Source organism: Populus trichocarpa, chromosome 7, assembly GCF_000002775.5.
Source record: "Populus trichocarpa isolate Nisqually-1 chromosome 7, P.trichocarpa_v4.1, whole genome shotgun sequence".
Taxonomy (NCBI): domain Eukaryota; kingdom Viridiplantae; phylum Streptophyta; class Magnoliopsida; order Malpighiales; family Salicaceae; genus Populus; species Populus trichocarpa.
Genome location: NC_037291.2, coordinates 4,958,445 through 4,982,993, shown reverse-complemented (window position 1 = coordinate 4,982,993; position 24,549 = coordinate 4,958,445). Strand labels below are relative to the sequence as shown.

Below are 24,549 nucleotides of genomic sequence, written 5' to 3'. Positions count from 1 at the left end.
TAAGTTGAAGTAAACAATATTGCATCTGACAATTTCTTTAGTATTATGACCCCACCATGACGATGATTATTTTTTAAATATATTTTTTTTCTTCATATAATTCTTTTTTGACAGTAACATCTTTGTTTTATTGGTAGCATGATTTACTGAATTAAAACTAATAACAATAAAAGTATTCGTAAAAATTCCAATGACTTGAATTCAAGAGAAAAAATATTTTTTTAATAAAAAATTATCTTTCCTCATTTATATATTTCTTTTTTTTATAAAAACCTGTTTTTTATTAGAAGCATTGTTTTTTTAATAAAAAAAATTATTATAACTGTGAATACAAGATTTGATAAAAAATAAAAATTAAAAATTATGAATCAATAATTTTTCTGCACATGTATGAGTAGACATAGAATAATAAATCTGAAAAAAAAAATAATAAAATAACAATAGAAATAATAAAATAAAAATTCTATTTTTGTTGAATATTAATAAAAAAAATATTTTAAGAAAAATTATGTCTATTAGGTTAATATATAATTGTTTATAAAGTAATTGTTAGAAATGATGTAATTAGGTAATTGTTTAAATACTATTTTAATAACTTTTTTTAAAAATATATATATTCTAGAATTTTAAAAATAAAAATAGAAAAGGTTAAGGGATAGGCATGCCTATGCTAACAAGACAGGGTCCGGCCTCTAGCCTAAAAGAAAAATCCTAGTCGCTCATGGGTCTAGTCGCCCATGGCAAATAATGCATTGTTTTCATGGAAAAAATGAAATTTTATATCAGATTATAAAAAGCTAAAAGAGTGACCATATTTACATAAATCAAAACTTCAAGGACTAAAATAAAGTTTTCCATGCTTTTTGATCGGTAAAAATTAAAAAGGGTGTAGTTTTTTACACTTATCATAAAGAGCATGTAAAGTGGAAAAAATCTGCACCTATAAAACTACTTACAGCGTTTCTAAAAAAAAATTTATTATTAAAATTTAATATAATTTATATGTTTTGGATCGTTTTGATGTGCTAATATCAAAAATAATTTTTTTAAAATAAAAAAAAAATTATTTACATGTATTTCGACACGAAAAGTTATTTGAAAAGCAACTGCTACCACACTGCCAAACATATTTTTAAAATAATAAAATTATAAAAGAATAAATTTCAATAACCGAAATGAAGAAATACACCATTAATGTACAATGCCATTCATAGTAGAATTCAGTCAATATTCTTAGTTGAAACAGTGATTCTTAAAGAATTGAATTTTTATGTTCTGTGGATCGTCGTTTCGGTGGAAACACTCCCAAACACCGACAAAGAGTGCTTCCACGAGAGCACGAAACAAAAGCCTCAGTCAGAAAAGGAAAAATAAATAAAAACTATTACTTATTTAAACTATAGTTCACATAGCCAATGTTTTGAATTGATGTAATTTGGTCGAGCATGTGGCTACACGAGCAATTCTTGGCAGGAGGAGATCACAACTCCACTAGCACTAGCCTCAGCTTTTCGTACATGCTAATGCTGCGAAGAGCAAGAGGAGAATTAATTAAAACCGCAGTTCCCAAACCTATGCTGTGGATGTACATGTTCTTGAATTTATTAACACCTAGCGAGGAAGCTGCTAGTGGCACAAAAAGAAGAAGAAACCTGCTAGTGCCGGGCTACACAAGTCGAGACAAATCCATATCGATGCCCCGCCCCCAAAAAAACCCTCCTCGCAATGTGTAATTAGTTAATAATCTCTTGCAATTTCCCACGTAGGGCTTACCTTATAGTCTCCTTAGGCCACTATAAATACCCTTGTAAACCCCCTCAAGGCCATCACCTCCCAAGCAGTGACCTCTAGCTAGCCCTGCAAATCAAGCCTTGCTGATATAAAAAAATGAAGCTCTCTTTTGCAGCACTGCTGCTACTTTCAGTGGTCCTCCTGTCCTCTTTCCTTCGGTTCACCATGGCTGTGCCCAACCACGTCGCGTCACCTCCACCTCCCTCCCCAGCAATTCCAAGTAATCAGAACCATTCACCTAGCTGCTATACACAACACACACATATATTTTATAGTATTGGGTTTTTTTTATTTATTATTACAGACTAATTGTAGATTTATTGGCTTGGAAAACGTGACAGGTTTCTGTGATCCAAAGTGCAAGGCTAGGTGTGCCAAGGCGGGATACTACCAACGCTGCTATGACTACTGTATAATCTGCTGCAAAGATTGCAAGTGTGTGCCTTCAGGGACTTACGGAAACAAGTCAGAATGTCCATGCTACAGAGACAAGTTGAACTCAAAGGGCACCTCCAAATGCCCTTAAGAAATCCATTATCCCAACCTTTATTTTCCCTTTTCACTCAATAAAATGCAACAACTTGTACTTAGACATTTCCAAAAACTGAATCTATATATATTCATGACTGTTAGTAGCATTGTAATAAGAAGATGGAGAGCCATAATGTTGAATAAATAGCGTAGACGTCGTTTCTGGTCTTTCTTGTCTCATTGACTGTTGTGCACGAGCTGAGTTCTTAAAAAATGTGATTCTCCGGTTTCCTAGTACTAGTTTACTCTTATTTGAGCTCGGCATCTTAGTTATTATATACTTTCTCATTCTGATCACAGCACCGACTTGTTCAGCTCTGATAAAGTAAATATTTAATCTCGGTTTTTGTAGAAGGGAAGGTGCCATGCACATTGATAAATTAATATGATATTTAATCTTTTCCCATTGACAATAGAATTTATGAACACATATATGGATCATCAAACATATATATATATATATATTCCCTTGAAAAGGACAATATAATTAACTCCAGGCAATCTGTTAATAATGTTAATGATAATCACTCTTTGAAACTTTTCAAGTAATGGCCAACAATATTGTAGAGCCAGCGCGCATTACATCAATCGAATTATTTGTTTAGGATGATGAAGTCATCAAGATGCTATAGGGCTTCCTTGTAGCATCCTTTTAGTGAGCTTAGCTGAGACAAGGGCGAGTATCGTTGCGGATGGCACAAAGATGACATCAGGGATGGCCTTGATAAACCCTAACTGGGGCACATTCTCTCCTGCTCTTTTAGCAGCCATGGCTGCTGGAGGTGTTGCTAGCCCAATGATAAAGGTAGAGTCATCTAACTTGCCAGTGTTTAATTTTTCCTTCATGAAATTGATAAACATTTCCTTCTTTTCTAACTCTGGAGCTGCTCTCCAATCATTGTAACCAGCCTGTAGGACAGTTTATAATGTTGTATATTAATTTGAGATTTATAGAATTTGGAAGCTAATGAGAATATATGTGAATGTGCAGGGAGATCATCCTTGAGGGTTGAACTAACCTCTACATCCTTCCTCGAGGGCACATCATAATGTTTTCCAGGTAATGACGAGTTGAATGTGCTGCGTAAAAGTTGTTTAAAAGGGTAATTTTGTTAGAAGGAATATATATATATATATAGGACTAGAGATAATTGAGTAAGTTATAAACATGGTTCATATATAGTTTATCAAAAATAAATTAATTAATCTTTATAATATCAATTAAATAATCATTTGACTAGTGTTGAATGTATTTAATTTAGTATTATTTTGTTTCAAAAAACAAAATCTTTTCTGATCAATATTTCCATCCTATACCTTCTTTTTTTTCCTTTTTTCTATTTAATAAAATAAGAATAAAAATAAAAAGGAATTGAAAGGGAACATGAAATAAATGAAAAGGATTAAGTTATAAATGAAAAAATATGCGGAATAAATACATAAGGACTAATTAATTAGTTTTTCCAAACTATAGGGACTAAGTTATAATTAACTCGGAGATAATCTCATTTTACACCAGATAGATTAATCAAACATCACTTCAAAGAAGGAACAAGAGATGCCCCTTCAGCCTTCTTATGTAATCATAGCAATTACCAATCAGGATAGTCCATCCCCATAGAAAAAATAAATAAATTGGACCAGCATAAGTCTTTCTCGCAAGGTTTTAGAAGGTGTTTAAAAGTATGGTAATAATTATTTTTAAAATATTTTTTTATTTGAAAATATATTAAAATAATATTTTTTTATTTTAAAAAAATTATTTTTAACATCAGCACATTAAAATAATCTAAAAACACTAAAAAAATATTAATTTAAAATAAAAATAAATAAATTTTTTTATAAATATTTTTAAAATATAAAAACAAACAGAACCGTAAGTCTCCATACTCATCATACTCATCATGACAATAGAAATGCAAGAAGGCAAAACCTAAGACAGACACGTGCATGAGAACTTTCATTCTATATTTTTTTTTCTTACTTGTGTTCTTATAACATTTTATGAAAAAAAATGCGGTAATTGTAATCTTACTTGAAGATTTCAAGAACAGCAACATGGAATTCATCGAATGTCTTGATATTTTTGTCCACAAATTGCTTATAGAGTGATCCCATCACATAACTCGGCATCTGTGTTGAAGGAATGGGCAGCCCTGCCAGCAAACAGTCGGCTCATGATTATTCACAATCTTAAACACAATCACATAAACGCTTGTTCATGCTTTCACTTAAATTTGAGAAACGAAAACAAAAGGAAGAATAAAACTAGGTTGGAATCGAAGGGAAATTGAAGAAAGGGGGGTAAAAGGAAAGCATCAGCAAAATTACACAGTATTAGATCACACTATGGCTAACCTTTTCCCATGAAACTCATGATCATCCCCATTTTGCAAACTTGAACACAAGAGTAGATCCATCGATGGAGAGGTTATTATACAATGGAATAGGAGGATAAAGATGAAAAGAAAGGGAATATTTTGTTGAGTTTGGAGGTCGATGCAAGCAAAGAATACATTATCTGATCTAACAACTCTTTTCTTAATATGAAATCTGATTCCTGGCTTGGAAGAGTCGTTGGCTTCAAGGAGGAGCCAGTAGAGATGGTGTGATTGCTGATAAAACTCAGGAATGCCCTACTTTTCCATTCTGAAGCTCTTTACACTTAACTTCTTTCCTCAAATAAAGTAAATTCCCCTTTCACTTCCCTCCTTTCAATTTCAATACCAAAAGGTGCAGCTGCAGAAAATTACTGCTCCAGCATGACCAAAAAAACAAAACAAAACAAAAAAACCCCGTGCCTTTCATTTATTTTACTATGAAAGCAACCCAGTCAAGCCATCAACCTTTCATTTTATTTTAGCATGCCCTTCTTGCCAAAAAGTCTCGATGCAAGGAGATGAGAGCCTCGTGCAGATTGAATTATAACAACTCTTTAATTACCATCACTGCTTGCCTAAAAAGACCTGTGAGAATTTGAATGTGTAATGGCTAATGAACCCTTTTTTAATGAATAAAAACTAATGTATTATGGAAGTACGAATCACAACAAAACAATAGAATTCAAACTTAGAAACAGTGCACAAAGTGGCAGCAGATGGAGAGAGATTTACAGAATAAGAATTATGCACTTGATTTTGCAGTATAAAGGGGAGAATAGAGAGAAGACAAGTCAGAATAAGCAGCATGTACAATTCTAATCACAGTAGGTGCCAACTTTTCTTTTGGGAAGCCTTATTTTCTCCTCCCCCGCTTTCTCTTGTTATTGGAAGCATTGAGCCTGGATTTAGGAAGTGATTTCCCACCGCAACGCGCACGAGTCACTAGCATCTCTTTTGGCAGCTCAGGTTCTGAAGCTTGGGTTGTTTGCTTTTCCATCACTCCCCAAGGCTTCTCTGTTACACCACTATTGGATTTTTTCGAGTTTCCTATCTCCTCTTTCACTGCAGCATTATGTATCAGAATTCCTTTCTCAGCCTGAAAATATGACAAATAAACAGCTTCATAAGACTTAACAATTGTTAGCAAGTGGCCTCTCCATGACTTAAAACTGTAGTTTCAAACAATGATGAGTGAAAATGAGGTAAATTATAAATCGTGGAAGAAGCACGTACATTTCCACACGAAGCCCCAACATGCAGTAGGCCTGTGCTCCCAATCATATCAGATCGAGAGGTGGCCTCTCTATGACTTGAAACTGCAGTTTCAGGCATAACATTTCCCATGTTAGATACAGCATGTGGCAATCTAGAAGGCGTACTATCTCCCCTTTTGGCAACTGAAGCTGGATTGCAATCAGAACTGGTCAAAGCATCAGATGGTGCAAGTAAGCTCAATGCATTGACAGAAGAGAATTTCACAGGATTTTCACTAGCAACTTTGTCTACCCTGGCCTTCAACTTATGTACTTGCGATTTTAGCACCTCTATTTGTCTAAGAATATGTTCACTGATGTTATCACTTGACTGAAGAGACGCCAATCCATCTTGAAATCCAAACTCATCATTGCCATTAATTGTCTTAGCTGAAAAATCACCACCTATAAAAGAACATTAAGAACCCAATAACCTTGCAGAATTTTCAACCACAACAATAATCAGGAAACATATAATAGTCTTATGTTTTTGAACAATCATGTCTTGAACATATGAGTGAGTGAGTGCAGATGGATCACCTATAACATTTCAAATTACTGCTCTCATTAACCTGAATAATTGCAATGTTCCTAGTCAACATGGAATTAGACAAGTACTTTGACATTTTCTTAAAAAAAAAGAAAAAAAAAACAAATGAAATGATGCAGAGGAGAGAAGCATCAAATCAACAACCAAAACTATTGACAGACAGCATGCATGAGGCTACTTTCAAACAAGACATCTTTGATACACACAAAAGTCCTGACATGCCCCCCTCTAAAGAGATTGAAATGAGAGTCCTTCACTGAACAAAAAGCTCAAAATATAGAAGCAAATAAAGTCAGTTAGGCATACTAGAATTTTTTTTATTTTAACCCATATTCTAAAGCTTATATGGTAAGGCAAGCAATTGGGAAGTTCCACATAAAATATCTATAGGAGTACGCACGGATTTCATAGATCTTGGCCAGGAAATCATTCATTCCCAAAAAGTAATAGTCAATAATATTTTTCCTTACCAAGGTTAAGGCAACCATCATCGATAGAAGCACCATCAATAGCAGACTTCCTATTTTCTGCTCAATACAGAATCAAAAGAAAAGGAAGTTGAGGCTTATTGTTTTTCATTTACAGCAAAATATTTGTAAGAATAGGAGTATAAACAACACAGAAGGCAAGGATTGGCAACTTTAATACCATAATATGAGAAGAGGTTGTGTTGTAACATATATGATGCTACATCCGCAGTCTCTTCAAATCTCTTTCTTTTCTTTCTCTTCATTGCTTTCTTTCTTTCCATACAAGTAGAAAATGGCAGTGACTTCACAGGAAAACCTTCTTCCATAAATGTTTCATGATCAAATAGTTTTCTCCGTTCATGTTCTGCAATTTCTCTGTCATACTTAAGCGCTTGGGACTGAAATTCCTTAATTTGCAATTCTACCCACTTACATCTCCACATAAGAGGACGTATAAATCTCCTCCAATGATCTGTCAATCTTTTCCTCCTGGAAAATTGAAAATAGCCACAAAGGTTGCATGGGAAACAATATTTGAAAGCTAAATCAAGCAAACAGCACACGAACATAGTAAAATTGAGGAAAACATCTTAAGATTTTTTTCTTTTGTCTTACATATACTAAACAAAAAGGAAAACATGCAAGACTCAGGAGGACTTGGCTGTGACAAATGCAGCTAGTAAATATATACTAAAAAGAAGGAACCGCATCAGTCTCATTGAAGCAAGATAAAAATTGTTACAGCAAGGATTTAGGCCATACAATGATTTGATTATGGATATGTCTGTCAATGCTCATACATCAGGAGTACATAGGAAATGAGAACATAAATTTTAACTTTAATAGAGAAGCAAGATAAAAAAATAAAAATTTATAGCAAGGATTTAGGCCATACAATGATTTGATTGTGGATATGTTCGCCACTGCTTATTCATCAGGAGTAAATTGGAAATGAGAACAGAAATTTTTACTTTAACAGAGGGCAAGCATTACAACCCTACAACAACCTTTCAAAGAATGAGAGGTCAGGTAGCAGCAATGTAACAATAACATTGGTGCTCCTATGACTGTAGATGCGAGTTTAGGAAAACACAGCTGTAAGTTACTATTACTATGATTTCCACTGCAATGTCAAAGAGAGGCCTATTACCTACCTTTCAGCAAACAAGATAACAAAATACATACACTGGATGGTTTGCTACGTGGATCTAAAATTTTCTTTTTTCTCACAATCCTAACCCAAATTTATGTTTTAAGGCCATTCATACTGCAAAATACAGGTTAACATAGCAGGTGGCAAGTTAATCAATGACAACAATGATGACAACCATGGAGGTTTGCACAAGTTTGCCCCCTACTAAATTTCAACTATGTAATTTCACTGAGAAAGGAAAGTTGATAATTGATGATAGTCCATAATTATTATTTCATGATGCAATACCTAAGAGGTAGAATTAGATTAATTGATTTCTTATGTTGCCGTACTTACAGTTGAGCACTAAATTATGCGTCCACAAAATAAATCAATCAAACTAATAAATACCTCATTTGAAATGCTCCACCATATCCATCAAATATAGAGATCGATCCCCCTCCAACAAATAACTGTGACTCAACTTCAGTATCAGAAGAAACACTCTTAGTCTCAGATTCCAAGTCCCCAAAAGAACTCATGCTCTCAGTCGAATCCTCATATCTAGCTACAATTTGCTCATTGTCACTGGCATTGGTACAGTCAATTATATTAACCTCCACGTCCGCACTTCCAACAGCTGCCTTATCTTGATCATCATGAAAGCCTTTGTCCTGACAATTACTTGCACATTGCAAGACCTTATTATCTTCAGGATCTTGCCGCACACTTATATTCTCTTTACTATCCGAAACTTCCACAGCAACAATCTGTTTGCTTTTTATCTCCAAGTCAGGACCCATGTTGATTTAACTCAATGGCTGCAACAGAATAATAATCTCTTATTCAGCTGTTCAATTATCGTCACCCCATTATTCAAAACATGTAAAATATCCTTGAGAACAAAAATCATTTTTTTATGATTTTCGATTTCCAAATTACAGAAACAGATTCTAATAATAACAATAATATCTAAGATAAGAAAAATATAATAAAATAAGAATGAAAAGAACGCAACTTTAGCAACCAAACAGAGATTTCACTATGGGAATTCACTGAAATTATGGGAATTCACTGGAATTACACAAAACTTTACATATCTAATACAGATAATACCAAGAAAGAAAAAAAATAGTGAAAACTGAAGCTATTGAACCTAGAATTGGAATTGAATAAAACCCTAAACCCTAAGAGTTAGATTAGAGAATAAATCAGGCAATTAGTTACCTGAGGAAGGGTTTTTGGGGCTCAGATTATGGCGAGGAAAGATTCGCCGCTGGTGTGGGTTTGACCCGGTGAGAAAGAGAGAAGGATTTTTTTATATATAATATTTTTATAATTGTAAGAGACCAAAAAGTGTACTGCAGCTGAGAGAAAATAAGGAAGCGCAGGAAGAACTCGTATATATGTTACAGCTTATACGAGAATCATACAAGTGGGCTCCACTTAGATTTATATTGTATTTAAGAAGAAAAAAAATCATAAGAATATGATACAAAATACAGACAAGTACGGGTTAATAGCACGTTTTGACCGTCTTTATATAAAGCTTTTTTTTATGAATTCTATTTTTTTCATTTAATGTTTTGTTATTGTTTTTATCTTTTTGTTTAATTTTATTAAATAATGTGACATATGTTAAAAAACATATACATTGATTAAAAAAATTATAATTTAAAAATTTCTAGAAGAATTTTGAAGTTAAAAATAGTTCTTTCTTATTCATTTATTTTTTTATATTTAACTAAAGCATGTTTTTTTTATTAGTAGTTTTTTTTTTAATAAAAAGGATAGGAAGTTAAAATATGTTTTTATAAAAAAATTCAATGATTTGAAACAAGTAGGTAAGAATGTATCGCTTCAATATAAATTTCATTTATTTATTCATGTATTTCTTTTTTTTTGTTTCAATGTAAACATAATTTTTAACACCAGCATTTTTTAGTAAAAACAACCTTATCATGATATAAAAAGAAATTTAAATAAAAAAATATTAAAATTCATGTCTTGATATTTTATATGCAATTGAAGAAATTAATAATTAATCAAACAAATTATGTAAAAAATATAATAAAAAATAAAAAGAATTATTAAATATTTTTATCATTTTAAAATAAATTGCATATTAGATTCATTTATAATAATTAATAAAAAAAAATGATTGATAATATTTTTAGGAAAAGATATGATTTTATTTGAAAACTATGGCAAACTTAAATGATATTTAAGTGAATAATATTTTAAATTTGACTTTAATTAATTTGTTTATAGTAAGTTTTATCCAAATCCAAGGAAAACAACAAACAAAAGATGCAATCCCCCATGTAAAAATAGGACTAAAAATAATAAGAGTTTAACGAGTAATGAAAACCTGAGAAGAAAAGGAATGAATAAATAATGATGATAATGATAATAATAAGTGTCATGTATAATGGATGGGATAAGCTCCATAAATAAATAAAGAAGCATTGTTAAGGTTAAAAATAAAAATTTTGAATTTTTAGCATAAAATTCATAATGTCAACAAAATCAGTAATGAGTTTTGGTGAGTAAAAGAACAAGAAAAATAAAGAAATGATCCTAAGACATTAGTGTGGTAATAAATGGTAAGATCTAATAAAATATAACATAAAGAAAAAGGGCAAGAATGATGGTGCAAATATTGGTTAAAAGAAAAAAAATCGATAATGTTACCGTGAAACGGTAATAAGCCTAGTAAATAAATATAAAATATAAAATAATTATATTTTTTAAAAGATAAAATGGCCCGGGGTGTTTAGAGAAATAATTGATATGATTTATATAATGATTAAACAAGAAAATTTGGATGTTTGTCTAAAATCATCTACCGACTAATTTTACGATATCAAGCATAACTCTCGATCTGAATGTTAGATCAAGCTAAGATTTTACGAGTAGACTCTTGACATGTTTTTTTATCCTGGATTAAAATTTCAGAGCAATTGGAGTTTGATATGGCTGTATAAGAGTGGAAGTAGTCAGACAAAATTAAAAAAAAAATATCATGTAGACTTACTAATGACAATTTCATAAATAAGTGGAAAATGGGAAAATTCAGTTCTTGCTCTCTCTTTATAACTAATGGGTTTGCTGGAAAAAAAAATAAAAAAAATAAGAGGAAGAGAGTTTTAGTGAGGAGAGAAATTTCAAGAAAAAAAACATAGAAGTGATGAATGAGTGATTCTAACTAAAACTTTTCAAAGAAACAAATGAAATAAAAGAGAGCAAGAGAGTTTGGCATTTTAAAAGCAAGAGAGTTTGGCATTTTAAAATGAGATTTTAGTGAGAGAAAGTGAAGAATTTAAGGAGGAAGAATGTGAATAATAAACTAGTTAATGCTGTGACACTTGATTTGGGTTCAAAATATCTAGGTAAGTTGTTTTTATGCAAGAATTTCATGTTTAATTATGTTTTTGTAGTAGAACATAGAAATTTCTAAATTGTGAGGAAATTAAAGTTTATGTAATTGTTGAAATTGTGTAAAGTAGATGTGTTTCTTATGATAAATGATGGTGGTGGTGGGTTTAAATGGTGTTATCGAAGAAAAATAAAATTATAGAAGATGAAAAAATTTTAGGGAGTGGCCGGCTAAAAATAGGTAAAAAGGTAAGAATTATGGAACTAAAATGAATGTTTAAATTTTGTATGTATTTAACCTACGATAGTGTGTTGATAATGATTAGAATTGGATTAAATAAATTATTAAATCTCAATTGATTTTCGTACTAGTATACTATGAATTTATATATATATATATATATTTAATCCAATTCTAATCATTATCAACACACTATCGTAGGTTAAATACATACAAAATTTAAACATTCATTTTAGTTCCATAATTCTTACCTTTTTACCTATTTTTAGCTGGCCATTCCCTAAAATTTTTTCATCTTCTATAATTTTAATGTTGAAGGATTATATTAATGGGTTAAGATTTATAAATTGAGTTGGATAAACATGTTTAAGGAGAAATTTATGAACAATAAAAGATCAAATTATGGAGATCTTGATGAGAGAAATGATTTATGATCATACAATTAGTTTAATTGATAAAGAATTTTTTTTTATATGAATGTGTTTAGCGATAACAGATTCCTTGTAAATAAATTTTCTTGGTTATTTTGCCCTATGTTATTTTTTATTTCTTTAAATTAAAGAATTTATACTTTTTAATAAACTCTATTAAGATTAAAAAAACTCCTTACTCAAAAGGGAACATAAAATTTCTATTCGTATTTCCTTCTTTAATATTAATCTCACATATAATAATCTTTAAAATGAAATGATTAATAATAACTATAATGCGAATAACATCATGTTAAAAGTATTTTTTTTTGGGACATGATTAAAAATTTTGTTCACATTATATGCTTTTATATATAAAAATTTTATTTTGAGACATGATTTTTTAAAGCAATAATAACTCACAAATATTTTAAATAATAATAGTTCTGGTAGGAGAAGACATCTTTATTTTATAATATAAATATTAGAACATGAGATCCAACGTTTTGTCATGTTTTACTTTCTCTCAAACTTTTTCAGGAGTTGTCAGTTATGAATATTACAAAATATAAGTAATTAAAATAAAAAATGATTTTAGATTAAAATATATCATATTTTTTACCTTTATATTTTTTTAATAGTAAAATCAATATAACTTTCGATATTTTTTCTTAAATTAACAAAAAAATCCTCCATACCTTACTGTTTATTTAACTCAAGTTTAAAAATTAAACCATGTAAAAATTGTTTTGATATAATTCAATCAGAAAATTCAAAAATAATTTTAACAGTTCTTAAATAAAATATAAAAATAAAACTGGAAAAAAATAATAAAAAAAGAAAATAATAAACAAATGATTGAATTAAAAAAAAATTGTTTATATTAACTTCGAAGCTACATGATGATTCTAATCATCACATGCAACCAAGAAGTAGGGGTGTTCACGGTCCCGTTCGGTCCGGTTTTAACCCAAAAATTCAACCGAACCAGAAAATAGTATTCCTTGTTAATATAACCCGAACCAAACCGAGAATAGCTTCAAACCGAACCGGTTTTGTTCGGTTCGGGTCGGTATTTTAGCATTCAAAACTAGAAAAACCGAAAGGTTTTTGTTGCTGCCGTTGTATGCCTTAATCTGGGACGTGGAGATTGCTATTGAAGGTTATCCAAGGATGAAATAAATCAAAATAAGCCGATGCATACCTTAATCCGGGACACGCACCTTCATTTAGCAACCGATTGTTACTGCCTGTAGAGCAATCTCCACATCCCTAGCTTCGTGCCAATCGAGGAACGAATGAGAGAGAGGAGGGAGGGGGGCGGCTGGAAGGGTTAGGGTTAGGATGTTTTTTTTATATTTGTATTTTAGATTCAATTAAACCGGTTCGATTTGGTCCGATTCAATTGGTTTAAGTTTTTTTAAACCGGAACCGAATCGAACCCGGTAGTTTTTTTATTTTTTTAATCGGTTTATTCAATTTTTTCTATTAGTTTGGTTTTTTTAATTAATTTTTTCTTAATTTTTTCAGTTTAATTAATTGATTAGTTTTTTTAAACACCGTTAACAAGAAGTTTCGAATTCCGCATTTAGCATTCTCTGATCTGTACGAACCCTTGTGAAATTTCTTTACCAAGGAAGACCTTTCGCCAGTCTTGGAGTTTGAAGCTCGATATTTATGGTATTAAACTATTGAGTCACTACAGCAAATTACTCGTTCCGCAGCGCCGGTTCTTTACATTTTTTTATAGCATAAAAAAAATGTATAGAGGTCAGTGAGTTAAAAATTTAAAGTATCGGGTTGGTGATATTTGTAACGACATATTTAATAATTTAATAATAGAAATAATAAATATTAAATAAAAAAACTTGAGATAACTTAAATTATTTTTAAAATTAATAAAAAATTCTATAAAAAAAATAAAATAGAGCTCAATCTCTAAACAAATAAAATATTAAGTATAAAACAGAAAAAATATAAATTTAAAATAAATAATAATTTTTTATCTCGTGTTATGCCATGAGTTAATATTCTTTACCTAACTTTGAAAAAATGGAGAAGGTGACATACTAAACAATATATTTTTAAAACAAATATTGAGAAATTAGTTTAATTTAATTAAAAAATACTTTTTAAAAAGAAGTTAAATTTAATAAAAAAACAAAAAATAAAAATACTTAAGATAACCTAAGTAATTTTTAAAATAAATAAAAAACCCTATATAAAGCAACAAAAAAAATTATAGAGCTCAATATCTAATTGAATCAAATGTTAAAGGATGAAATAAAAAAACATGAGTTTAAAAAATAAAAAATAACAAATAAACCTAAACAAATATCTTAAACTTGTGTTAATCTCTTAAGATCATAATCCGTTAAATCCTAGACTCTAATTAAAAAGCTCAATTTAATGTTGAATGATAAAATAAAATAAAAATTCAATTTAAAAAAATTATCAAGATAAAAGAATTCAGGTAAACCTCTTCGTGATGAATAAAAAAACACTAAGAAAGCTCTTTATTTTTATTTGAGCCACTGCACACGCTGCTCTAAGATAAAAGAGTGACTCACTTGTTGGAACGTTCCACAAACACACCAATAACTTTTTTTATATATATATTATTAATTAAATTACTAAATATTGCAAAAATAATCAATGTGAAATGACTAATATATTCATAAAGTCAAGCCTAAGAATTTTTGGTTGCATGGGTAGTAAATTAAAAAAAAAAAAACCCTAAATCAAAATTAATTATTATTTATTTTTTTTATTTTTGCAGATAACCAAGTCATTTAACCAGTAAAAATTTATTAATTCTAAACAATTCTAGAATGATAAATAAATTTATGAAAAGACTATTTTACCCCAATACCACATCATCGGTTCTATCAAACACAGACAAGAAAACCTTCAACCTGACCATAAATAGCATCACGGGGATATGAGTAAACCCTAAACAAAAATGTACATGATCTTGATTCTATTAATTGAGGACTCAACCTTCATGCAGATAGAAGACAAGCGAAGCACATCTCGCTTCATTGGACTCCTTAACCTCGTGGCAATTGGCAATTTGAACTGCAATAATGTCAATTCCAAATACTTGGAAAATTCACTGCCAAATATCGTGGGTTCTAAAAACTAGATTGAAAATTGTGGAGAGAGTGCCCCCACTATTTTTTATGCAAACAATCTGGTGCTTCGACAACAGTTACATAAACATAACTCGCATAGAAAGCAGACATGAATTCGGCATGACATCTCTGAAATAACATGGATCACCATCCATCATCGCATTGCTCAGGCTCTCTGCAAAGACAATTCACAGGTATATTTTCCTTCCACATTCACATGTAAAATGTTTTTCACAAGAGGCCTCAATCATGCCCTCCCATAAAATCAATTCTCTACAAATCATTTAAAAAATCCAAACCGCAAAACCTTCATATGCATTATTTGCAACATCAAATGTACACGTTATGTATAGAACTTGAATCAAAACCTTGGATCGCATTGACAGGTTGTCCGTCTCATATCAAGCCCTTCCAGCATTACCATGCCGTTGGTTTCTGAAGTAGCTAAGAAGGGACTGCGCCTGCAAGCAACCAAAAACTCGTTATCATAAACTTCCAGAAAAGAGATGAATGTAGAAAAGCATCTTCAACCTTGTACCTTTTCCTTAGCCCTTGGAGTGCCAGATTGAGACAATGCCACTAATGGCGGGACAGCACCTTCTTGGAGCACCATGTGGCAAAACCTACTACTATTCGTGCACAGCTGCAAGAGAGCAGCGGCTGCATTTTCCTTCCCTCTTACAGAACCCAACTCAACGACCTCAACAAGAACAGGGATCCCACCCTCCTGACCAATGGCATTCCTTCCCTCAGGAATTGTCGCAAGATTTGCCAAAACAGCAACTGCCTTATCAACCATCCCAGCTGCCGGGTCCATCAAGTCCACAAGATGTTTAACAGCACCAGCTTCTACAATTCGGGCCTTGTTTTCATGAAATATTGACAAATTAAACAAAGCTGTGGCTGCATCCTTCTTCCCCCTTGGAGTCCCATTACCCAGTAAATCAACCAGTGGTCCAACTGCCCCAGACCTCCCAATTCTGACCTTGTTATCCTCAATCACAGAGAGGCTAAAGAGAGTGGCAGCTGAGTTCTCTTTAGCCTCGGGGCTTCCTGTTTCAAGGACATGAATCAGGGGCTCAATAGCATCTGCATTTGCAATTGCTGTTTTGTTGTTATCATTTATTGATAAGTTAAGAAGTGCTGTGACAGCATTTTCCTGGATTTTTTTGTCTGTTGAGCAGAGCAAATTAACCAACAAGCCAATGGACCCACAATTTGCTATAACAATCCGGTTATCCATGTTGTGCTTAGCAAGTAGCCTCAGTTTAGCTGTTGCGTCTCTTTGAATATCAATTGAAGTGCTCCTCAAGTCCTCAACCAGCTTCCGAACTTCCATTTCAATGCCAGCAAGATCAGCTCTTGTTTCAATAGCCGGAGAAGAAACTATCCTTGGCACAAGCCTATCAGAAGGCCGGCGCCAAGCTGTTTGGCTTCGAGACCGTGTATCAACCAAAAAGGATGGGAACTCAGGTTCTCTGTGCGGGGTGTTCAAGGTCGAAGATGCCTGTGGCTCTGGCTTCACCTCCCCAGAAGTATCACTGCTGTAGGAAGTAAAATGGTTTGAGAACTCTGTTGATTCATTGGCATCTCCTGATGCTCCTTGAGGAAAAGCTGCATGAGTAAGTGCACTGGAGGCTGATGCACTTCTGTTGTGGTTCTGAGATTGCAGACCATCAGCTCTAACAGCAGTTGAAACTTCATTTCTAGATGGTGATGCAGACCGGTGGCAAACTGAATCCAAATACCTCTCTTCTGAGCTACCTGACCTTTCTTCAGAACTCATTAATGATATTCTTGCAATATCCAAACCCTGGCCATTTCCAACTGCACCTGACAAGGAACCCTCAGAAGTAGAACGGGGATGCAGTGGAGAACTTCCCTCTCTATGGATTCCACTAGAAGAGATCATGCTCCTACCAGGTGAACCAGCAGACCGATTTGACTCGGGAGACAATGGTTGGTTTTCCCTCAAATGAGGAAGAACATGTGAATCCCTGGATGCAATAGACTCTACATGCACAAGAAGTGGTGAGGGCTGATTGAAGCTCATGGACTTTATGGGATCAGGAAGCTTCACATTGTTTGACTCACACCAATTTGCAATCAATGCCTTTACAGTGTAGTTAGGTATGAGATTAGTGTGAGCCAGAGTCTGCCGTGTCTTGGGACACACAGTGAGACCAAGTTCAATCCAGTTTTTAATGAATGCCCGCTCATAAGTTTGCCCTGATGCCACAATTACTGGATCCGTCATCAACTCAAGAGAGAGGGGACAACAAAAATCAGCAGGTATTGGGACTGGACTAGATGACTGTGACTGCTTTATCAGAACAAGGCGTTCATGTATGTGGGTCACAAGTGCAATCATTTGATCAATAAACTCAGCTTCTGCAGTTTTCTCAGCTTGCTCAGCATTCTCCTTAATCTTCTCTAGGGCCACTGCTTCAATCAAAATCTCCTGATTGGACCTTAAGCACAGGCTGTCTGCAATTTTCACCAGGATCTCTGAGCTGGGTCCAACACCCTCCTCTTGGCCACTTATAGCTTCTTTAATGATGGATGATGTTTGCTCATATACAGAATGCTTAATTTTCTGTATGCAGTTCTGTAATCAGACATTCAATTGTTAGCTCATAGCTTACAGAGGTGTATGCTCTTTCTATAAACATTATAGCTACAAGCTTAAAACAAGATTTTGTGGACAAATACCTCAAGAGAAGATGAACTTAATTCATCCGGGAGTTGTTGATGGGAAGACTTCAATAGCTGAAAACTATCCAGGCCCAGATTACGAATCTTCAATGTTAATGATTCAATTTGCAGAACCTAGACACCATGTACAAGAGAAGCTTAGCCAAAACAAACCTGATCCTTTTTAAAAGGGTAGCAAACATTTGGCGTTATCTTTTTGTTCCTATTTTCAGTAAGTAGCTCTATACATTATGCACAAGTAATGACAAACATAAAGAAGATAACAGTTCATAATGAAAACTAAATGAAGGCATATAATTCAAGATTTCAACTTTCATTGTTCTATGAATGAATATCATAACTTAAATGCCTGCTTTCAACTTCAAGAAACAAAGTATGAAGAAATGACAGCAAGAATGAAGATGAGGATAATGACAGCAATGGCAACAATTCCCAAGCTTCAACTAATCAAGTTCCACAGATGGATGCTTCCAGGAATTTCACAGGTCCAGAGATCTAAAAACAAAGTGAAGCCTGTTCCAAGGCACTGCTGGCTCCCACTATTTGCAAATTTAAGCTTTCTCCAACCTGGCCCCCAGCACATTTATTTACCAGCATTTGCAGTTATTGCATTTCAGTTCCAGAGAAAAAAATCTTATATATAAAGGAAATTACCGTCACAGGAAATGAAATAAATGCAGTGAACAGATGATCACTGGCACCACCAGCACTGCATCTGTCACTGTTAAATCAACAACCTAGCATCTTGTTTTCAACAACCAAAGCAGAAATTCCTATCAACGTGACTACCCTCCACCTTTGCTATTCTTCAACTCAAACATCCGTGCTACATTCCCACCTTTTGTCACCATGACTAATGGCAAGTTGGTAATAGAAATATAAAGAAAGGGATTCAATATCATTACATAAGCTAACAGCATATGAAAAGGTCAAACAGGAACTAATCATGAAGAAGCTAAACCAAGGTAAGCTTTGATACCACCCTGAAAATCCATGAGTAGAACAAACATGCCGTCTATAATCACAAAAATACAGTCGAAAACTTACAAAATAAACTTTGCTTGACAATGGTTGCCAGCTCTCAAATATCTCCCTCAATTCGTCAACAGATCGACCTAATTCTAGAAAATCCTTATTAAGCACTTCATCAGAAGCTACTTCAGAATCAACAATGGCATCAAATATTGGCTTCAACAACTTGAGTATCTCTTCTGCCTTCTGGTAGTACTTCTGAACTGGATCAGAACTGATGTTATCATCCTTTGATAAATGTAAGAAGGTAGAGATGGTTTTGAGAAGCACTTCTAACAATGATATCTCCATCACACCTGCAATACCGGAAAAAGGAAAGAATCATCAATAAACTAGCAAATCATTACAGTGGAGACTCTTTAGAGCTATACATAGAGTTCAATCAGAACTAACAAAAAGCACAGATTGTGCTACATATGCAAAGGTTGAAAAGATTATCAATAGTTGCCGTATATTCATTATGTATCACAGTCATTTAAACTTGGCATTTTGACACACTTGCCTACTGACACTACATGATCAGGGAAGAAATATGGTGCTGGATAAAACTATAAGTCGTCGTGATATTTTCCACCCTCAAATGTTCTGGGCATTCAAAGTTGATCTCCAACAATAGAAACAGTTAAATTCCTAGAACTTAACTCCATGAACTTCTATACTTCATGCTCCAGGCTATGACAAGACATGGAGGTAAGGAGTAGAGATGTCAGGCACTGTCTCTTCCAGACATAGAGCAGGTTATAACAAGCATGGTGTTAGATAAGTTGTGCTGAAAAGGTGAAGGGGTAAAGGTGCCATAGTGGTTGTTTAGAAAATGACACCTCATTGTACTGGTACTTGTTTGTTAAGAGGAATTTTAGAGTTCTAATGTAGGAAGGCAACAATAAAAGCTCTTTAGAAAAAGATGAAGCGAGACACTAAAAGCTCTTTAGAAAAAGATGAAGCGAGACACTAAAAGCTCTTTAGAAAAAGATGAAGCGAGACACAATGGATGAAGTGCAACATTCAATGTCTCACAAAATGGGGGATGTGCCTGGTTAGCCTTTCATGTTCAAGCATTATGTTTTATAGGGACAAAGCCAAAGACTGAAGTCCAGGGAGGTGGAACTCAATTCACCATAAAAAAGCATGGATTCTCATAGTTAACTGTTAACTAATGATTCATTCTCAGCATGTGATCACAGATCAAGAATCATTACATTAGGAAGTCAATCCAAACATCTGAAGATGCAATGAATTCAAACAAAGCAGAGATGGCTAACAAAATTCTTTAAGATGGAGCAAAGGATCTAAATCTTATAAACCCCATGAAAGGTCTTTGCACTCCGAGGTCTAGCAAAGTCATAGCTAGATACGGTAAACAAGGAAACTTATCCAAAAAAACCCACGAACAGAGCAAGAGAAAAAAATCTGCCACAATCTTTGAAGCAGGTTATCACTCGAGTGGTAGAAACGAAGAAAGCAGTATCTACCTGTCTCATCGTAAATCAACTGGCTATTAGGAAACTCTTTCTTAGTTTCTAAATATTTAGAGGTAGTTTACTCGATCATAAAAATGAAAGAAAAGATGTCAGATTGGAGAGTGACTCCCTACTGCAAGTCTACAACTAATGAATGTCAATAAGCAATACAGAGATTGTATCAAAGAATAAAAAGCAAATATTATACCAAACTAACCAAGATAAACAATGATAATGCAAATAGAGTGCCACAAAGCAAGGGTTATAAAAGCTATTGCTGTACAAATGGTATTCAATTTATGAAGTAATTGTGCGACAAGCCATTTCAATCCCAACAATGAGAGAATTGATGCCAACACAAAACTTGACAGAATCATTGCTCAATGAAGCATTCAGCCAAATGACAAAGGTATTTTACATGATTCCTTGTACATTAGTTAGCAATATCAAGAGCAATGTCTCCATCAAATCTTTAATACTCAACACTTCTCTTACCACTTCCATTGAGGTGCTTCTTGGAGCAAAACACAAGATGGAGACAAACTTAGTAATGTTTATCATTGTAGGATGACAGCATTATAAGTCCTACAGTTTTTCGAGCTTTTCTACTTGAGTCCTAATACTTTATTTTGTAACAATTGAATGTCACAATTGCCAATTTTGTATCAATGTATTTCCTAAATGGGATGTCTTGTAACTCCAAGTGGACCTGACTGCAAAATTATCAATGTCATCACTGATCTGGCATGCAAATCGGCTAAATGTTTTTAAACACAAAGTCAGCTAATGGCACTGCATCATCTGTCATCTGATCTCGAAAAATAAAAATAAAAAAAAGAACTGGAATTGCATATCTCTCATTCTAAATGCCCCAGAATGCTTCCCAATCATAACCCAAGTATCACCATCTGTCCATGTCCCAATTAAAAGCCTAACACCCAACCTAATTTTAAATTCCAACCTCCAACTGAAGCTTCTAAAGAAACCATACACCTGTCAAACATACTGGCAATGTGTATCTCATGGCATTGTCTACTACAATTTCTAAGAACCAACCAAATGTTGATCCTGAGATTAACATCGTAGCAATTAACTGTACTAAACCAAATCCAAATAAGATAAAAACAATCACAAAAATCTAATTGTATCCCTGCAATTAAAAAATGATCTTGGCCTTATGATCGACAGAAAGGTTGATTATCTTCGCTTCATTGCTTCCAGTTCAGAGGCTCTGGTATGTGGTGTGAGTAAATTTGATTTAGATTGCAGTGTTTCCCAAAAGTTTCTCGAAGATAGTCAAAGATAGGACTATGGTGGCACTTAGTGTTAAAAACAATTTATGGTTGCAATGGTGCCAAAGGAGGATAGTTTGTCGTGGGACTGAGATCAAGGATGAATATGAGAGTTGATGGACTTGTACCATGGAAAGGAAATATGAGAAAAGTCAGAGGATAAGAAAGGGGGCTATGGATGTTTATCAAGAGCATGGTTCTTCCATTGGAACCCTTGCCAGGATGGTAGAGACATTGAAGAAAGGTGGAAATTTTCAGGTTTCAGGATTTGCACAGGCGTGCAATAATCATTTTAGTTTTGATTTTATATCTTAGTCTCACTCCCTATGAATGTGAAAGTGATTATGTGTCTATACAGTTAGCCTATCCGCATGCCATACCATCATGGCATAAGCAATTAATTGCCACATCAGCTAGGAGTTAACAGACATTGCATTTAAGATTACATTGATAAAATCACATTTAATTGTTACAAATTAAAGGATTCGGGCACAGATAACAAAATTAAGAAGTCTAAGGCTTCTAACGCAGTTCTCCCTTATTAATCCTATTCACAGAAAAAGATAAACACATAAATGAAACGATAAGCAAAAGTTTGGAGAAGAAATTGAACACATACAGGGAAGGAAAAAAAAAACTCTCAGTAATCATGGCTTCCTAGCCAAGGTGACCATGTCTTCATCCTTACAGCAAGTAATAAATGCCAATATTTTTGTGAGTGGAATATGAACGGTATAAATTGATTCCTGCACTCAAATTCAGCAAGGACCACTGGTCTAGGGCAATGATATAATCCAACTGCTAGTTAGAGACTTGAGAGCAGCCATTTTATACAAAATTATCAAAATGAAGGACTTTCTAGGTTACTTCACAAGATCACAATTCAGCAGGACCATAATTTGGTCGTTTCCTTTTTGTCTCTTTCAAATATCATATTTTCTTGCTTAGAACTCTTTCACACAAAGTTTCCAGGAATTCAACTGATCTGTGTCATCAATGATAACACACGCAAATAAAGACATGCTTTTTTGCCCTTTCATTGCCAGTTTTAAACCACAATCACCGTTTTCTAGATGGATCATTTCTGAGGATACAGTGTGTTTATTGATGATATTAAGGATAGGAACTTTCATATGGCTTCAAACATGCATGACAGTTAAAATATTTTGTCACCTATCATGAAAAAGGAAATTTCTCACTTACTTTAAAATTTTCTCTCTCTGAAAGGTTTCCCAAGTAATTACTTGCATTCACTCCTCTTCCCCTCAAATAGGATCTGTGTTGATTCGCGCAACCCCAATCTCAACTGAAATTTAAACATGCTGTTTTCAAAACCCAAAAAGAAACCAAATATTCATAGGTTGAAATTACTGAGACATATGAGCCCAAGGAAGGAACAAAAAACATAATGCATCGGAATTTTATGGGAGAAAAGAAATGAAATTCAAATCACTAGAATTCATAATATCAAGGTAGCATAAGAAGCCTAGCTTGCACCCATCAATCAACCAAATGGGGAAGTTAGACCCGATTTGATTAGAATGCTTCAAAATATCAAAAGCTTTTAGTACACTTAAAATCGAATAACATAGGTAATACTCAATCCAACCCCACTTTCTAACTTAACCATTCGAAGACAATAACAGCTAAAACCCCCCTTTTCCAATAAATAAAACACACCTCCTGCATTTCAAGCTTCCACAAGCATAACTTTAAGCCCAGATTGAAGCTTTGCTAACACTCCCCGTCCATTCAGTCCTCAATTATAACACTGACAAAAACTTTCCCGAATCTGAGTTGCTATTTTTTTTTATTTACTAAAAGCTTTGGCATCCTAAAAGCGTTTCAAATTAATACAAAGTGAAGATGGCATAGAAGCGCAGAATTAATCATTTGAGCTTAAAAAACAAAGAAAAAAAGGCAGTGGATCAAAATAGTCAAAACTCTAAAAACAGAGACCAGAGATGGAGGAAGGTTAGGCCTTGATAGTCTAAATTGGAAACCCTAAAAAAGCAAACATTTGACGAATTGAGCAGCAGCAGCAGCTGGATTATGTTAAAGAATAAAAGATAAAGAGAAAACCCTAAGATAGATCATCAAATAAAAGGAGAATATCTTTACCTGTCTGTTGAATGCAAGCCGGAAGACGAGAATGAAACTCCCAATTATATTTCTAATACTCTCATCACCACCATCATCACTATCGTCATAGATAGAGAGAGGTTTTTTTGTGTTTTGTTTTGTTTTATTTTATTTTAGAATTCACTTTCTTTTGGAAAATGAAAAAGGAAAAATCAACTACAGATCTTCTTTCTTTCGCTTGCTCTCCCCCTCTTTGTAATGCTATGCAGGGGTTTTGTTCTTGTTGTTTTCTGTTTTTAGTCTTTACTGGTCAACTTACCCGCCGCGGGTTCGTATTAAAATTTAACTGCTAGAATTTTAAAAACAAAATACACCGGTGCTGTTAATTTTTTTAACAGCAAGAAATATTTAAATTATAAAATGATAATTAAATGTATATTTTTAATAAAATAAATTGATGATTGCATGCTACAATAAATCTTAAAAAAGATTGTTAATAATAGTTAAAAACTAAATTGAGAAAAACAGAGCTAGAAGTTAATTTTTTATTTTTTTTCTTATTTGAATAGATGTTAATATTTTTTAACAAAAATAATAATTTATATTTTATTAAGATAAAACAATATGTTAGTATAATCCCTCTTTTTTAAAATAAAAATAAAAAACAATCAAAATAAATACCTATTCCTTCAATTTG

The 24,549-nt window shown here is 33.2% G+C and overlaps 3 protein-coding genes and 1 long non-coding RNA gene across 6 annotated transcripts; 1 reads left to right on the top strand and 3 right to left on the bottom strand.

Annotated features, from left to right (window-relative positions):
* The first annotated feature begins 1,687 nt into the window (after positions 1–1,687).
* On the top strand, positions 1,688–2,586 carry LOC18101149 (uncharacterized). Its single transcript, XR_002982971.2, has 2 exons — positions 1,688–2,011; positions 2,133–2,586. It is a non-coding gene; the product is annotated as an uncharacterized LOC18101149 (long non-coding RNA).
* Positions 2,587–2,786: 200 nt separating this feature from the next.
* LOC18101150 (uncharacterized) lies at positions 2,787–4,963 on the bottom strand. Its single transcript, XM_006380598.3, has 4 exons — positions 4,681–4,963; positions 4,358–4,478; positions 3,342–3,402; positions 2,787–3,231 (listed from the first exon to the last, which is right to left on the bottom strand). Exons 1-4 carry the CDS (start codon positions 4,709–4,711, stop codon positions 2,941–2,943), a joined length of 504 nt encoding a protein of 167 aa, XP_006380660.1. The 5' UTR covers positions 4,712–4,963; the 3' UTR covers positions 2,787–2,940.
* Positions 4,964–5,365: 402 nt separating this feature from the next.
* Positions 5,366–9,503, bottom strand: LOC18101151 (uncharacterized). Its single transcript, XM_006380599.3, has 6 exons — positions 9,336–9,503; positions 8,520–8,929; positions 7,155–7,465; positions 6,977–7,033; positions 5,937–6,361; positions 5,366–5,799 (listed from the first exon to the last, which is right to left on the bottom strand). Exons 2-6 carry the CDS (start codon positions 8,909–8,911, stop codon positions 5,557–5,559), a joined length of 1,428 nt encoding a protein of 475 aa, XP_006380661.2. The 5' UTR covers positions 8,912–8,929; positions 9,336–9,503; the 3' UTR covers positions 5,366–5,556.
* Positions 9,504–15,401: 5,898 nt separating this feature from the next.
* LOC18101152 (U-box domain-containing protein 4) lies at positions 15,402–24,122 on the bottom strand. Of its 3 annotated transcripts, none has more exons than XM_024605306.2 (6): positions 23,892–24,122; positions 22,974–23,092; positions 19,034–19,314; positions 17,984–18,100; positions 15,810–17,879; positions 15,402–15,732 (listed from the first exon to the last, which is right to left on the bottom strand). In XM_024605306.2, exons 3-6 carry the CDS (start codon positions 19,307–19,309, stop codon positions 15,673–15,675), a joined length of 2,523 nt encoding a protein of 840 aa, XP_024461074.2. In that variant the 5' UTR covers positions 19,310–19,314; positions 22,974–23,092; positions 23,892–24,122; the 3' UTR covers positions 15,402–15,672. The 3 variants fall into 3 exon arrangements, with proteins under 3 accessions (XP_024461074.2, XP_006380667.3, XP_024461075.2); XM_006380605.3 differs by having other exon boundaries at positions 22,974–23,076; XM_024605307.2 differs by lacking the exon at positions 22,974–23,092.
* Positions 24,123–24,549: the final 427 nt, after the last annotated feature.

Coding starts and splice junctions, on each gene's coding strand:
- LOC18101152 (XM_024605306.2), bottom strand. CDS start 19,309: ATGGAGATATCATTGTTAGAAGTGCTTCTCAAAACCATCTCTACCTTC. Junction 18,101..19,033: donor TGTCAAGCAAAGTTTATTTT/GTAAGTTTTCGA, acceptor CATGGTGTCTAG/GTTCTGCAAATTGAATCATT. Junction 15,733..15,809: donor CTCCAAGGGCTAAGGAAAAG/GTACAAGGTTGA, acceptor GGTTGCTTGCAG/GCGCAGTCCCTTCTTAGCTA.
- LOC18101151 (XM_006380599.3), bottom strand. CDS start 8,911: ATGGGTCCTGACTTGGAGATAAAAAGCAAACAGATTGTTGCTGTGGAA. Junction 7,466..8,519: donor GGTGGAGCATTTCAAATGAG/GTATTTATTAGT, acceptor TCAATTTTCCAG/GAGGAAAAGATTGACAGATC. Junction 5,800..5,936: donor TTGGGGCTTCGTGTGGAAAT/GTACGTGCTTCT, acceptor TCATATTTTCAG/GCTGAGAAAGGAATTCTGAT.
- LOC18101150 (XM_006380598.3), bottom strand. CDS start 4,711: ATGGGGATGATCATGAGTTTCATGGGAAAAG. Junction 4,479..4,680: donor CATGAGTTTCATGGGAAAAG/GTTAGCCATAGT, acceptor GTTTGCTGGCAG/GGCTGCCCATTCCTTCAACA. Junction 3,403..4,357: donor GCTGTTCTTGAAATCTTCAA/GTAAGATTACAA, acceptor ACTTTTACGCAG/CACATTCAACTCGTCATTAC.